The 16,875-nt window shown below is 44.6% G+C and overlaps 1 protein-coding gene across 1 annotated transcript in view; it reads right to left on the bottom strand.

Moving 5' to 3' along the window:
* FNDC3B (fibronectin type III domain containing 3B) overlaps positions 1 to 16,875 on the bottom strand; it is a 435,900-nt gene that overhangs the window by 22,170 nt on the left and 396,855 nt on the right. Inside the window, 4 exon segments of the mRNA XM_042458543.1 lie at positions 5,207 to 5,242; positions 5,244 to 5,282; positions 5,284 to 5,336; positions 7,836 to 8,002. Of these exon segments, the coding sequence (XP_042314477.1) occupies positions 5,207 to 5,242; positions 5,244 to 5,282; positions 5,284 to 5,336; positions 7,836 to 8,002 (295 nt within the window).

Here is a 16,875-nt window from a genome sequence, read left to right as displayed (position 1 = left end):
CCATCATGAATTAGTAACATTTTAAAGTACATTTCCTGCTCTGGGTTTTCCCAAATTGGACCCTCTTCTTGAAGTGTCTTCTCTAAGTCAGTGGAAGCTGCAGTCTCATCTTTGTCCCAAGAACTGTCTTCTCTCCCCCCCCCCCAAGTTTCCTTCCTTCTTCCTTAAAAAAGACCCCCCCCCCACTCTCTCTTTCTTTGAATTAAAATGGCAATCTGTGCAGCCCATGCCCAGATACTTCAAAAGACTACAATGCTCTGACAAGCATCTGGAAGTACACTGAACTCTATTCAGAGTATTGAGAGAGTTACAGCATCAGTATGCTTCTGTACTACTACTATAGGGCATTCCACTGTATAGTTCTTGGAAATTACACCATTACTCAGAGAGATACACTCTAGGATTCCCTGGAGTTATGGTGCTAAAGCATAACTCCAGTGTGCTCTAACATATAGCTTTATGCCTCATGGAAAAAGTTATCACTAGTTTTTTCTCAGAGGTTTGGTAGAGTTTGCAGCTTTTTGAAGAGACTCTCTCTGCTCTGTGTGTGTGTGTGTGTGTGGTGATGAGAGTGTTGTCTTTTGGGGTTAAAGCAGGACTGAGAATTGCATTGCCCTCCAGATATTCTTGGACTCCTAGCATTCCTTACTATTTACAACAGCTGCTAGGAGTTGCAGTTCTGCAACATTTGGAGGACTGATCAATCACTCCCTGTGGTTTAACAAAAAGAGGGGAAAGGATACTCCATTTAAAGAAAGAAAATACAAACAGTGTGTGTCTCAATTGTAGAGGCAGGGAAAAAGCATGTACTGAAAAAGCATGTATTTTCCCTAGAAGTATTGTGTTTAAAACTTGATAAAAGTAAAGGCAATTTGTAAAAAGAAGCCTCCTTTTAACCATCCATTAAGAAGCCAAGCCCTTCCTCCAGTCCATCTGCCTTGGTCCAGGCCCTCAGAGGTGGAAAGAATAATAATAATAAAATCATAATAAAATCTTTTTTAATCCCGCCCTTCCAAAAAGATCAGGGCGGCTTACAGCAATGCAACAAGTGCAGACAGATACAGGTTAAAAACATCAAACATTAAACAATATGCAGTCTAAAAACAATAGCAAAAGCCCCGTTAGCCCATCCTCATGGCCACGGAAGAGGGGAGGCCCACAGGATATTTAGTCGGGGAATGCCTGCTTGAATAGGAAGGTTTTAAGGTCCTTCCTAAATTGGGCCAGGGTGGTAGATGAGCGAAGCTCCGTGGGCAGCGTATTCCAAAGGGTGGGGCAGCTGTGGAAAAGGCCCTTCTAGAAGTAGAAGCTAACCTAGCCCCAGGCACCTTCAGCAGTTGCTGCCCAGATGTTCTGAGGGTGCGAGGCGGATTGTACGGGGAGAGGCGGTCCTTTAGGAATCCTGGGCCCAAGCCATTTGGGCTTTTATAGGTGATAACCAACGCCTTATATTGAGGCTCGGAAGCGAATGGGCAGCCATGAAGATCTTTAAGCACAGGTGTTAGTGGCTGGTCCTGGATACGCCAGTGACAGCCGGCTGCCATATCTGTACCATTTGAAGCTTCCAAGTTTGGTATAAGGGTTCCCCATGTAGAGTACATTGCAGAAGTCCAATCTCGAAGTTACCAGAGCATGTACAACAGTTTCTAGGTCCCTCCGGTCCAGGTATGGGCGCAGCTGGCGAATCAGCCGAAGCTGATAACAAGTGCTCTTGGACCGTCGCATTCACCTGAGCAGTCAGGTGGAGCGACGAGTCAAGAAGCACCCCCAGACTGCGCACGGAGTCCTTCACAGGGAGCGTGACCCGTTCAGGACAGGTGGAACCACTGCCATTCCTGGACCGGGGGAACCTATCACTAGTACCTCAGTTTTCTCTTGATTTAGTTTGAGTCGGTTTTTCCTCATCCCCCATTACTGACTCCAGACAGGCCACGAGAGGAGAGACGCCATCCCCAGTCACTCCATCAGTCGGGGACATAGAGAAAATAATTTGGGTGTCATCAGCATACTGATAACCCCCGCGCCCCATGTCTCCAGATGATCTCTCCCAGCGGTTTCATGTAAATGTTAAATAGCATGGGAGACAGAATGGCTCCTTGAGGGACCCCAGTTTAAGGGCCCCGCTGTCGGAGCACACGTCTCCCAGCTGCCACCATCTGGGACCTCCCAGAGAGGTAGGATCGAACCACTGGAGCGCAGTGCCCCCGATTCCACACTCAGCCAGGCGTCCCCGACGGATACCATGGTCTATGGATCGAACGCCGCTGAGATGTCCAAGAGCACCAACGGACACGTTCCCCTGTCGAGCTCAGACGGAGATCATCGACCAAGGCGGACCATGGCCGTCTCAACCCCGGACCCGCCGGAAGCCAGTTTGAAAGGGTCCAGCTAATCCGTTTCATCAAGACCGTCTGAAGTTGGATCGCAACCGCCCCTCTCGATCACCTTCCCCAAGAATGGAAGCAGCGAAACGGCCGAATTGTTATGTACCAGGGGGTCGAGGGAGGGCTTCTTTAGATCGGTTTTACAATGGCCAATTTTAGATCCGATGGAATCGCCCGTCCCTCAAAGAGGTGTTAATTATCCGGTGTAACAAGGACGTTACCCGCCGTCCCCCCTGGGTGCTCAACCAAGAGGGGCAGGGATCAAGAGAGCAGTTGTTTTCCGAACACACCTGTCGGATCTTGTCCACATCCTCGGTACTCACAAACCAATGATCCAGAATACATAGTTCGCGGAGGCTCTGGACCACTTCTACCCTAGGCTCTGCCATAATATCGGCGTTCAGACCTTTGCTTATACAGAAGTTTTATCCATGAAAAAGTCATTGAACAAGTCACAGCAGGCCTTAGAAGGTTCAAGGATCTGGTTCAGGGCAGGAGGGAGCTGAGTAGCTCCCTGACCACCCTGAACAACACTCTGCCGGACGTGACTCTGCGGACGCAATACGAGCACCATAGAACGAATTCTTTGTTGCTCGTATTGCCTCTCCGTAGTCCTTTAACAGTCGGTCTAGGAGAGTCTTGTCGTCTAAGCAAGGTGTCCGCCAACGGTAACTCTAGCCGTCGCAGAACCCGCTCCTCGCCCGGAGATCTTCCGTATACCAGGGCTGGCGTTGGAAGCGGGCCTGAGAGGGCGCTTGGGAGCGATTCGTGTGATAGCCCCAGAGAGACCGGTATTCCAAATACCGTGAGGGCACACAGAGTCGCCGTCATTTCCAACCGTGAGCCCCTCAAGGCTTCTTGGAACCTTCAGGTTCCATCAGCCTTCGAGGGTGGACCATCCTAACTGGTCCACCACCCCCGGGGGGGATCTGGGTAGAAGCCTTGATTTTCGCCTCTACCAGGAATGATCCGTCCATGACAAGGGGGAAATATTAGCAATTTCCGCCACGGATTTTCCACATCCGAACAGAGACAAATCAAGCGTATTACCGCGCAATGCGTGGGACCCGGTATCAGCTGGGACAGGCCATGGCCGCCATGGTCTCCATGAATTCCAGAGCCGCACCGGATGGAACATAGCTGGCCGTGAGGGAGTGTTGAAACCGCCCAGGACAAGAAGCCTGGGCGTCTCCAACATCAGCTCAGCGACCAGCTGTGTCAGTCGTTAAGGGAGTCCGCTAATGCACGGGGTGGCCGATACACTAACAGAATCCCCAGACTGTCCCTAGCCTTTGGGTCAGGTAAATACACTCGATGTAGGAGGTCTGTCGGATGTGGTTCCTGTAGGGGCACGGGGTTCCGTGTACCAAGGCCACACACCCCCGCCCACCTAACCTGCGCTGGTCCTTCACCGAGAACCAGCAGGTAGGGCCTGAGCCCACACAGCATCCCCTTCAGGCCCCACCAGGTCTCGGTAATGCAAGCCAGGTCACACTTAGAGTCCTCCAGGAGGTCCTGGAGGATGTGGGCTTTGTTGTTGATAGACCTGGCATTGCACAGGAGCAGCGACAGGGTTTTGTGGCACGGCTGGAGAGACCCTCAGCGTCCTTTAGGTTGGGAGGGGACAGGAAGCGGGATAGATATAATGCATCTATCCCGCCTTCCCCTGGAACGCAAGTCCTTCTCCCACCGCCATACCTCCCCTGCCCACACACAACCCAATTGAGCTCCGACCTCCCAGAGACATCCCCGGCCCAGGCATCCCCCGCATCCCTAACCTCCCCCAACCCTCTATGGCGACTGATGGAGCAGAGGGCAACCACTGCAGGCATCCTCATCTCCTCAGGCTAACCCCACCCACCCCCGCCCGATGAAAGCTGCACAGCTGCGCAGCTCCGCAACTGCGATGTTCCCCAAGTCCGAGGGCGGCATCCCGGGGCGGTGCGCAGAAGCGCACCTCCAAAACCACCGGGAGGAGGCTGCCCGGCAAAGGGTGCAGTCCTGGGCAGCGTCAGCGGCGGCGGTGTCCCGGACGAAGGCAGCAGGGGGCGTGTTGGGAGGTCGGTTCCCCGGCTTTTATCCCGCCGCTCTCACCAGCGGGGCCCTCCCAAAACTTCCCCTAGATGGTCCTAAGGGCCCTCGCGTCCAGCTGGCCGCAAAACGCAAAGCCAGCACAGTCCCTGGTCCAAGGGGTGTTCCCCAAGTCCGAGGGCGGCACTCCCGGGCCGGTGCGCAGAAGCGCACCTCTAAAACCACTGGGAGAGGTCGCCCGGCAAAGGGGTGCAGTCCTGGCTCAGCGTCAGCGGCGTCAGCGGCGGCGGTGTCCCGGCGCAAGGCAGCAGGGGAGAAGAACGCTGGACCTGATCCCATTCCCCACACCACTCATTCTCCTTTTGTGTGTGTCTTCTTAGATTGTAAGCCCGAGGGCAGGGAACCATCTAACTAAAAGATTGTATGTACAGCGCTGTGTAAATTTACAGCGCTATAAATGAAGGTTAATAAATAATAATATAAATATAATTTAATTCATTACTTTCAAGCTGTGGATGAAAATCATCATCGTGTTTGTGGAACTAAGAATGTATATAGTAGAAAAATATTGGATTAGCTCGTCTAGAAAAAATGTCGGAACATCCTCAGGCAGGATTACTGCAGTCACAATATTTTTCTGGAATAGTTCTGAATACAACTTATTTTTAAATTCTTTTGAACTTCCCAGGTAGTTACAGAATTTAGAATGATTATAAACAGAACTCCTTCTTTTTAAACGAAACATATAAATAAGAATAAGGTACTTTGTGTAATATAGCACCTCTTCCTACCTGTTTGTACTCAGACTCTCTTCCAACCAGTATCTGTTAGAATGTAACTGACTGGATCTCCCTTCATGGGGAGTACCCGCCTCCCATGCACTTTCACAGGCATTTCCTTCCAACGGTCTTACTCGAGGTGCTAAAAATAAAGATTTCACAAATTAATAGATGCATCCAAAGGAACATTGCAGCAAATGAATAATTTTCTTCTTTTTAATTTTTTAAAAAAATTGTTACATATTTGATTCAATTAATTCAATTTTTTTGGCCTATAATAAATGAGATCAGTACCAAGACAGTAAGAATTACCTATCACAGCTGGAAACTTATCTGTGCAAATATGAGGACTTAACAAGGAAATGCCACCAGGCAGTCGGAAGCTTGCTGCTGCTTGAGGCAAAGGACAACCCCACCCCCCACACATACACCTTCAGCTATTACTAGCTATGATTCTTTGTCTTAGAATCAAGAATCATAGTTGTAGAGTGAAGAGACCGCAAGGGCCATCCATTCCAACCCCGGCCCATGCAGGAAATCCAAATCAAAGCATCCCTGACAGATGGCCATCCAGCCTCTGTTTAAAGACCTCCAAGGAAGGAGACTCTATCACCCTCCGAGGGAGTGCACTCCACTGTCGAACAGCCCTTATGTCAGGAAGTTCCTCCTAATGTTGAGGTGGAATCTCTTTTCCTGTAGCTTGCACCATTGTTCCGGGTCCTGTTTCGCTGGAGCAGCAGAAAAACAAGCTTGCTCCCTCTTCAATAGACATCCTTTCAAATATTTAAACAGGGCTATCATACACTCTTAACCTTCTTTTCTCCAGGCTAAACACCCCAGCCCCTCAGTCGTTCCTCATAGGGCACGGTTTCCAGACCCTTCACCATTTTTGTCGCCCTCCTTTGGAAACGCTCAGTTTCTCAATGCCTTTCTGAATTGTGGCGCCAAACATGGACCAAATCTAGTGGGGCCTGACCAAAGCAGAATACAGTGGCACTATTACTTCTCTTGATCTAGACTCTATACTTTTATTGATGCAGCCTAAAATTGCTTGGCCTTTTTAGCCGCATCACACTGTTCACTCATGTTCAACTTGTGTGTCTACTTGGACTCCTAGATCCTTTCACACAGTTTCATTCAGCCAGGTGCCCCCCATACTGTGCATTTTATTTTTCCGCCCTAAGTGCAATACCTTACATTCTCCGTGTTGAATTTCATTTTGTTAGCTTTGGTCCAGCTTTCTAGTCATTCAGGTCATTTGGATCTTGATCCTGTCCCTGGGGTAAGCTATTCCTCCTAATTTGGTGTCATCTGCAAATTTGATAAGTAAGCTCCCAATTCTGTCATTAGGTCATTGATAAAGATGTTGACTAGCCTGGGCCCAGGACAGAGCCCTGTGGGACCCCACTGGTCACTTCTCTCCAGGATGAAAAGGAGCCATTGTGAGCACCCTCTGGTTCGCCGTCCAACCAGTTACAAATCCAGTAACAGTTTACTTGTCTAGTCCACATTTTACAAGCTTCTTTGCAAGAATGTCATGGGAAACCTTGTCAAAGGCCTTACTGAAATCAAGATATCCTATATCCACAGCATTCCCTTCATCTAACAAGCTGGTAATTTTATCAAAGAAAGAGATTAGATTTGTCTGGCACGACTTCTTTCTCTGAAACCCATGTTGATTTTTTGTGATTATGGCATTGCCTTCTAGATGTTTACAGACTCTCTGTTTAATGATCTGCTCCAAAATCTTTCCTGGTATTGATGTCAGACTAACTGGACGATAATTGTTGGGATCCTCTTTTTCCCCCTTTTTGAAGATGGGGACAACGTTTGCCCTCCTCCAGTCTGCTGGGATTTTTCCTGTTTTCCAGGAGTTTTCAAATATGATTGCCAATGGCTCCGATATTACATTGGCCAGTTCTTTTAATACCCTTGGATGGAGTTCATCTGGTCCCGGAGACTTAAATTCATTTAGATTAACAAGGTGTTCCTCTACTATCTCTTTACTTAATCTGTGCTGAAATTCCCCTATTATGTCCTCTGCTCCATTATCCTCAGGTTGAGCACCCTTTTCCTTTTCTGAGAAGACTGAGGCAAAGAAGGTGTTGAGTAATTCTGCCTTTTCTCTGTCCCCTGTCTTCAGTGATAGTGAATCGGCAGCATCCTTCAGTGCATCTGGGAAAGTAGGTTTGGCTGCGACTCCCACATACCTCTGTTGTCCTACACCTTGACACTCCTCTGTGTCTCAGCCCCACATTTGCTACCTAAGGCAGCTGCTTTAATTCATCTGCCCAATGGCATTTTTCCACATCAGTAATGTGGTAAATCCACTGCAGGTTATAAAAGAGCTACCCAAGGTGCTGAACCTACATTGGGAGAAGCAGGATTTAGCAGGCTGGATTATTCCTTTAAATTAGCATTAAAGTGGAGAGTGACACTTATATGACTGCCAATGGCCAGAATAGGTAAACCCAGAATACATCACTTGATATTTGATATATGACTTATTTTGAGGGAAAACGAAACATCAGAGAGGCAATTTATGTCTAGCATGGCAAGGGGTTGGACTGGATGGCCCTTGCGGTCTCTTCCAACTCTATTATTCTATGAGATCCCAGACCTGGAGGAAAATCTTGTTTACCTTTGATGGCAGGGGGAATGGATTTGGTTGTGCTGAAGGTAAACACTTCTGAGAAAGGTCCTTCACCAGCATCATTTACAGCTTGTATTCTAAAAGCATAGCAGGTAAATTCCAGCAGTCGTTGTACCTTGTAGGTGTGACTTGGTCCCCTATAGATTGGAATAAACCTAAAACACACAAAAGGAGAGATATTCAGTTTAGATATTTTTCACTGCATTATGAACTTAATGTGCTTTCTAAACACAACTAAATGCTCTTCACACTATGTAATTATATTGCTATGATTTCACTTTAACTGTCATGGTTCCATCCTATGGAATCCTGGGGTTAGTAGTTTGGAGAGGGACATTTAGAATCTCCAGTCTGAGAGCTCTGGTGATTCAGTGAACTATAATACTGCTACAACTGTGCAATGGGAAAGCGCCCTAAATATCTCATATCCATTCTGTTATATAGAACTTCCCATCTTGGAATCTATTGTCTTGCTATAGGGGTAAACTGTGGCCCTTGAGTTGTTTTTGGATTTTAACCCCCTCAATCCATTCCCATTGGTTATGGTGGATGTGGTGATTTGAAAGGCTACAGTTGCTCATCCCTACTTTGGACCACGGGTGGGAATCATGCATTCTTCCAGATATTGCTGGACTAAAACTCCCAGAATTCTTAGCCAGTTTAGGAAATGGTGAAGAATGCTGGGAATTGCAGTTCAGCAACATCTGGAAGGCCGCATAATTCCCATCTCTGCTGTAGAACCTTTCAGTTAAGGCTGGTCGTATGCTCAGAGTCATGTGTTAGTCTATAGTGTGCAAAGTACATTCACGTTGCTTTAATGTTCTGTCTCCTGATCTGATCATTTTTCATTACATGTGCTGTACTAGGGTTTGGTACCACAATCAAATGACCACTTCACTGCATGGACAGGCAATTCTTTGAATTTTCTGCACTTCTAAAAGCTACAGCGGGGACATAAGTAGCTGAAACTAATGTTTCTCAGAATAAATCTGGATTTACTGAATTAAATTAGGGTATGAGGGTTCCAGGACTTGACTCACATATAAAGCAACTCACTGACCTGCAGTGGTTCATAACTGCTTTAAAACAAATGCACAATTAAAATATGGCGTAGGACAAGACATTGTGGAAAGTAGTGTGCCTGACATATGAAATGCAGGTATAAAACTGATTCCCTACACACTTTGGGCCCAGAGTTATGAAGGAAACTCTCTCCTCTCACTTGGCCAACACAGCCAACTGATGCAGGGGAGGGGGAAGAAATCTCATCTTACCTCTGTGGGGTGAAATGTTCTGCCTGCTCAGACAATAAGGTGTCAATGCTTCCTCCCCTGGCTGCAAATAACCCCCCCCCCCAGTGCTAAAACATGGTTAAAAGGCATTAGCAGCAGGATTTCAAGCCTGGCTTACACTTTTTGACTAGAACTCCCAGAATCCCCTAACCAGCATAGCCAGTGGTCAAAAAATAAAATTTCAAAGCACTAGCAATGATGTTGATCCATGGCTAACCCTAACCATCTTCATCAGAGTTTGCAAATCAACTTTAAGTCTCAGTTTCCAACCAGTCTATATTGATGTCAGCTAGCATTTTTACAGATTTAACATTAAACCATTTTTGGAATAAAGGGAGGGAGAATTTACAATGAAGAAGGGGTAAGTAAGGTGGGAGGGAGCATAATTCTGGAGGATGGCTCCTGACTGGCAAAATCATGGAGTGCACCAAGCTGGCCCTACATCTACTTATCAAAATGTCAGTAGCAATGCATTTCACAAACTTAAGATCTTAACACCCTTAAGTACCCAGACAGCACCACCAATTTACAACTACCATCCTTAATTTCAAATGATGAGACTTGGCTTGAAGTTACATTTGCCACTTCAAGCCAAACCAACTGAGGAGTCTTTATTTACAATATCACGTTTGCACTTCAGTGGTTTAAATTTCTTTGTGAAACACTGTGCAAATCAGGCAGACAAAATTATGCTGGACTAGATACATATTAATCTTTTTATGGAAGTTTTAAGACCTCCAAACATAATTGTCAGCAGACAAATAATCTCTGAGTCGTCATTTTGGAAGCCAAGTTTTAAAATCTTTATGTGGCACTCTAGAGGAAGTTTTACAGCACTTGAATTGGCTTCAACTGGTAATCACTATTACAGTGTCAGAGAACAATCCCATCTTAGGAACATTTGTTTTGATATTCACAATGGCAGAGAACTCCGTCTTTGAATGTATGTTCTTCTGCACATAATGTTATAGCATAGACTCATCTTCTCTGAGACTCTGTTCTATTATACAGTATGAGTCAAATATTGTTCTTGCTCAAGTATCTTTTTGCTAACATATCAGCAAGTGAATAAGAAATATACTTCTAAGTAGTATCTGCAACATGTAAAGCTTCCAGATGCCTAATGTGTTACCATACAATTTTAGGCAGATCCTGGAAGTTACTTTTTTTGAATGGCAACCACAGAATGTCCCAGACAGTATGGCCACTGCCTAAAACTGACTTTTACTGAAACTGAAGAAGCAAGTAGTTTTAACCAGAGGAAAAATAGCCACTACAATTAATCTTAATTATGCCTGGAAGGCTTATGTTGTGATTAGAACATTTTAAAAGTTTCATCTTGATTACAAACATTTTAAACTTCAACAGACATCTAATATCTTGAGTAAATGTGTACAATTCAATTAGATCCTGAAATAGGCATTTTGTATTCCTTGATGATTTCTCCTTGTTACATTTCAAAGCAGCATGGCTGGGTGCTGTACAGACAAAGAGGAGTTTTGCGTGTGTGTACGATAAATCCAATTGTGTAGTTACTAGAAATGCAGAGTCCACAAGGATTTTTTTTAAAAAAGAGGGGGAGCAGCAGGAGGACATATTGATTTTCAATTGTCTATGACAGAGTCAGACTATGAGAGAAAAGCTGTATATTCTCTAACAGAAGAACACCTTTGATACAAGCAAATGTGAAACAGCTCCGTTATAGTATCTTGTATGGAAAACTGTGTTTAACCTGAAGAGATGAAAGTAAGAGGAAACATGGTAGAGCTATGATGGTGATTAAAGCATTTCCCCTTAAGTTAGAATGCTGCCCCCCACCCAGTGAAATTTTCCTTCAATTTCTAGCATGGCATTCACTTAGAATTTCAGTTTACCATTTAGAAATATAATTTAGGCATCCAAAGAAAAGGGACAGCTACAGTCATCAAAAGAATCAGAATACAGCCAATATAAGTGTTCTAGATGTGAATATCTCACTCTTTGCAATGCTAGAAATTTCACTGGGAGGAGAAGAATTCATTTAGGAGAGGGAATGCCCTCATTTCTCTCACTCTGTAGCTATAGCTCTGGCAAGAAAATCTGGGGACTGAGCAGATGAGGCAGGATACCACAGACTGAGCCCATGCTATCCTGGCCCCAGTACTCACCCAGGTTAGTCAGTGTGGGGACAAGCAGAAGTTCACATACCTGTCTCCTCACTGATCCATGACTCAAGGCCGCTCCTTACCATGCCAACACTCAAACCATCCGAGAAACCACCAAGTTGCTCATCCATATGGCCAGGCTCCCTGTTTCCAGGTAAGACTGGGAAACTAAGGAGCTTCTCAGATGGTTTGAACACTGGCAAAGTAGGAGGAGGGCTGTCAGTCCAGTCCAGCTTTTCTGTTTCTTAGGCCCCATTCACACTATGGAAATGTGAAACTGGGTTATTTATGCAATGTTCACACTGGCCCTGAATGCACCCAGTGCTGTTTGCCGGGGGTGGGTGGGTGGGAGGAACCCACCGGGTCCCTTACCAAATCTTTTGTAAAGGTCTGGAGTAATCCAGATCTTCAGTAGTGTGAGTACACTACTGAACGATCCGGATCATGTGGGATCATTCCTGAAAATGGAGGCACCTCCAATTTGAATCGATCCCATGTGTGTAAATGCCATGGAGAGATTCAGGCACGTAAATTATAGTGGGAACATTGATTCAGTATTATGTCACTGCGAAGATCTGGATCTCCTTGGGACAAAAATGTAAGTGTGAATGCCTATACAAACGCTGTGCAAAACCAGGGCTATTTTACCCTGGGGTAAAGGCTCTTTACCCCGGGGTCAGATTGGATCCTCTGGATCCGCATCTGTACTGACAGTATCAGGCCCAATGTTGCCATTGGGGTTTCTCCCTGTGTTGTCTAAACTAGATGACATGAGGCTGGGGGAAACAACCTCAAGGGAGAGGGTGTAAAGGGAGGGCAAGAAAGACTTGTGGCAGAAACAGCATTTATAATTTAAAGCTTATATAATGGTTTTGAGGTGCTCTAAACACTTACACCCACACTCACACCCATTCCCTCAATAATCCTCAACAATCTTGTGCACAGTGCTGGCATTATGACTACAGTGCAAATGCAGAGTTAAAGGTAGAAAGGCAGACTAAGGGGCAAAACAGATGGTCAAAATAAGCAGGTTTCCAGCTGGCTACAAGGTGGGGCATTTAGACAATGCTTGCCATGAAGCCAGCTGGAAAGTGCACCCAAGCATGAAACAGTCAAAGAGCGGTCATGGTTTTTTATTTTTTTACCTTGCCAGCATTTGTATGGGCATGCCTCTGTTCCAATGCCCTGTTCTGGTGAAGCACTGCACATGCGAATGTGTGCAGGTTCACAGGGACGGCCATTCAATGGGATGGCAGTCACCAATGGAGTGTGCTCCTGTGACTATGCATAGGGATGGTGGGAGGAACAATTTTAAAAAAGTACCCGGCAGCACGACTTGAAGCCAAACCATGTGGTCATGACATGGGAGCAGGTGATGAGGTTGGTGGGGTTTCAATGTGGCTTTGGAAAAGGCAGCTTCAAGCTGCTTTTTACTGCTCGTCTGTTTCTCCCCTACGTTCTAGTCAGGGGAACAGAAATCAACCACAAGCCATTGCCTCAAAAACTTTCTGCTCCAAGACACAATGCAACTTAGGTTTACTCTGACCTTGGGTTCTCAGACTCTGTTCTCGACTGGTTTAGATCTTATTTGTCAGACAGATCTTTTGCAGTGGTCACAGGTGGTCAGACTTCGTCCCCTGTTCCCTTATCTGTTGGAGTTCCCCAGGGCTCTGTTCTGGGTCCCCTTCTGTTTTCTCTCTACACACTGTCCTTAAGTAAACTCATTAGTTCTTTTGGTTTTTCCTACCATCTGTACGCTGATGACACCCAGTTGTATCTTTCCACCCCCAACCTTTCTCCAAGGCTTGAACAGCAGGTTTCCTCTTGTCTCACAGCTGTCTCGCAGTGGATGCGCCATCGGCGTTTGAAGCTCAACATGTCCAAGACAGAGCTTCTTGTCTTTCCTCCTAAGCCCACCCTTCAATACTCCTTTTCTGTCTCTGTGGACAACATTTCTATTCAACCAGTTCAGCAAGCCCGCAGTCTTGGTTTTATCTTTGATTCTTCTCTGTCGTGTATCCCTCAGATCCAGACCACAGCCAAGGCATGTAGATTCTTTTTATGCAATATTGCCAAAATCCGACATATCTCTCCGCCTCTACTGCCAAGATTCTGGTCCATGCCCTAGTGGTATCACAACTTTATTTCTGTAACATCCTCCTGGCTGGGCTTCCACCTCCGTCCTTTAATTTCTGTCCAGCATTCAGCTGCACGCATTATCACATCCACCCACCGCTCTGACCATATCTCTCCTGTGTTGGCACCCCTTCACTGGCTCCCCCTCCCTTTCCGCATTCAGTATAAGTTCCTGCTGTCGACGTTTAAAGCCCTCCATGGGCTGGCCCCTCCTTACTTATCAGACCTTATTTCTCCTCACCTTCCCACTCGGGCCCTCCATTCTGGTAGTCAATGTCGGCTGTCCCAGCCCAGGATTTTCTCTGCCCCGTCCAGGATTCGCCCCCTTTCACATGCTGCCCCTCACTCCTGGAACCTCCTTCCCCCATGAGTAAGGGCCATCACTTCTTTAACCAGCTTCTAAACAGAGTTGAAGACCATCCTGTTCAGAGAAGCGTTCCCAGGCATTGCGTGATTATCATTTGCTATTTGTTGTTCTTTTTTGTTGCCTATTTTATTGAACCATTTCCTGTATTGCTATGTATTATATATATATATTATCCTATTGTTTCTTAGATTGTACGCCATAGGCAGGTTTACTCTTATATATTTATTGTTTTATGTACAGCACTGTGCAAATCTACAATGCAATAATAATAATAATAATAATAATAATAATAATAATAATAATGTGATTTGAGGTATGGGATCCCTTTGCAATGTAATGAAATCAATGGACTTTCTTCCACAGCATTTGAAAACAATTTTTAAAACAACAAGATGCAAACTGAAGGGGGAAAATTCCTGATCTAAGGATATATAGCCTTAGAAGAGTTTTAGAACCTTTTGACTGCTATATATCTTCACAGACCAAATAAATGCATTTCATGAGTACACCTGTACATCTGTACACTTCATTTTCAATAATTATGAATGAAGAATGGTGCAAGATGATAAAAGTTAACAAGCCCTTCTTCGTCCTTCTCTTTTCCTTCACTCTGCTAAGGCTGAACTTGGGAGATTGAGAGTCTGTGAAGACAACTGCTGGAGCCTCAAGTAGAGCAAGAAGAAGGTGGGAGGATATTGGTCAAGCTCTCATCATTTTTACCATATATAATCAACCCATATTCTGTGAACTGCAACCTGTATTTATTTATAAGGAGTATTTATATTCCACATTTCCAACAGGTATTGCTCAAGAAAGCCAAACGTGGGGGGAAATAACCAAAATACCTACAATATTGTACATCTCAAGAGGAATACACAATCCTGGATATATTAGCTGATCAGTCACAACCTCATGCTATTAAGATTTCAAAGTCAAAGCTCAAGAGTGTGATACATACTATGCTTTAATGGAAACATTAAAAACTTCTATATAGCAAAACCTGGGGAAGAAAATGCCATTTTACAAGTGGAGGAGGAGGCAATCCCTAGAAATATTACTCACCTATGGTTTTTTGTTTGTTTGGTTGGTTAACAGCCTGAATCAGTTCCATTCTCTTGCATTTTAATGTCAAACAAAACAATAATGTACAGACAACACAGAACACAGTGTTCCTAGAAAGAATGCTCAGGAGATGACAAGGCTGCAATTTTGTCGTCAGTACATTTTTGCCCCCTGTAAGGATCTTCCAGGAACTTTCATGTCACCATACTAAACTTCCTTTTAACATTTCAAGACATGCAGATCAAACATAGGAATTGTGAATAGTACAGTGATTCCCTTTGCCCTTGACTTTTAAAGTTTTATTTAGTAGATAAGAGCCAGGATTTGAGTGTTGGGATTACAACTCTGGAGATCAAGGTTCAATTTCCCAATAAGCCATGAAACCCTCTGTGTGATCTTGGGCAAGTCACATGCGCTCAGCATCAGGGGAAGGCAATGGCAAACCTACTTCAAACAAATCTTGCCCAGAAAACCCTATGGCAGGTTCGCCTTAGGGTTGCTGTAAGTTGGAAATATTTGAAGGTACACAACAACAACAACAACATTTTCTCCTTCTTTTCTTGAAGGGAGATTTTCCATTTCTCAGGAGGTCTGCTTTCAAAGGAAAAGCACTTACATTTTCAGTTTTAAAAAGGCAAACGCTGCTGGGCAGCATCAGGCAACAGTGGCATAAATAAAAATCTGAGTGCTGCTTCACTGTCTCAGAGAAAATGCAGTCATTATTTGTACTCTACATGAAAGCACAAGAGAAAGGGAAATGAGAGGGGGAGAGAATATCATTAATATCCTTATGAATTAAGCTTTTGACCTGAGGCTGCTTTCTCCACAGCACAAGCAACTGGAGCATTTGAAACAGAGGTTCACACACCTTGGCGAGCAACAGCTGCTAGTAGTTAAATGAAATTACCACCACAGCAAAGTGCCTGCTTTTGACAATAAACACCTCATGCACGCTATTCAAAAATACAAAACAAAACATCTAACTTTTCTTCCGTTATTGAACATGTCCAGCCACTAGCAATTTATATGATTACATATCTATATCTATGTCTATATATACTAGTCCATCTGTAACCCAGGAAACTACACAACAGGAACAGATAATTTAATCAATGAATGGAAGAACATGAAGTTCCAAACAATGATTGAAAAGGGGGGGAAAAGAGGGCCAAATGATTGCATGATGTAAATGGGCAAAGCCATGACAGGCCAAATGGCAGAAAAGCCTTTAATTATGGCACATCAGCAAGAAAGCCATGTTTTCACTGCTGGTGCACAAGGTGAATAACACAGTAAGAGGTCCATCAGATGCTAATTATTTTATTAAAGGCTACTATGTTGGTAAAGAGGAATTAAAATTAAATTTGTTCGCAGATGATGCAGATAACTACTTAAGATCCATTCAGAAGTGTTAGCAGATTAGTAGAAGTAACTGATAAATTTAAGAAGTTATCTGGTCTTACAATAAATATGCAAAAATCAGAAATATTGTTCCTAAAAACCACATGGGAAAATAAAAATTATTACTGGTTTAAAGCTAGGGATAAAGAAGATGAGGTATTTGGGAGCAGTTCTAACCAAAACTTTGAATAGGATAGTACAAGGCAACTATAACCATTTATGGAAGAAAATAAATTTAAAAAAATGAATAAATTGCCAAAAATGGAATATGCTTACAAAAGTAAGGATGTTTAAAATGATATTACCCAAATTTATTTCAAACAATTCCAGTAAGGATCTGTGATGAACTGACTTACAAACCAGCCAATCAGAAGCCAGACATCCACTAGCCAATCAGGTGCTGGCTGAGGAGTTTAAAGATTCTGCTTGGCAGTTGGGTTGAGTCAGTTAGGGTTTGGAATCCTGAGGGATGAAGCTGGAGTTCAGTGGGGAAAATAGTTAGGATTAGAGACTGAGGGAACAGTATTTTGATAATAGACCAAGGAAGGGTCTGTTAGGTCCAGAGAGGGACAGTATTAGTTCTGGAGAGTCTAGAAACGAGAGACTCAGTGTAGCCAGACTCAGAA

This window comes from Sceloporus undulatus, chromosome 3 (assembly GCF_019175285.1).
Source record: "Sceloporus undulatus isolate JIND9_A2432 ecotype Alabama chromosome 3, SceUnd_v1.1, whole genome shotgun sequence".
Classification (NCBI taxonomy): Eukaryota; Metazoa; Chordata; class Lepidosauria; order Squamata; family Phrynosomatidae; genus Sceloporus; species Sceloporus undulatus.
The sequence above is the reverse complement of the archived record's forward strand: the minus strand, read 5'-3'. Positions and strand labels throughout refer to the sequence as shown.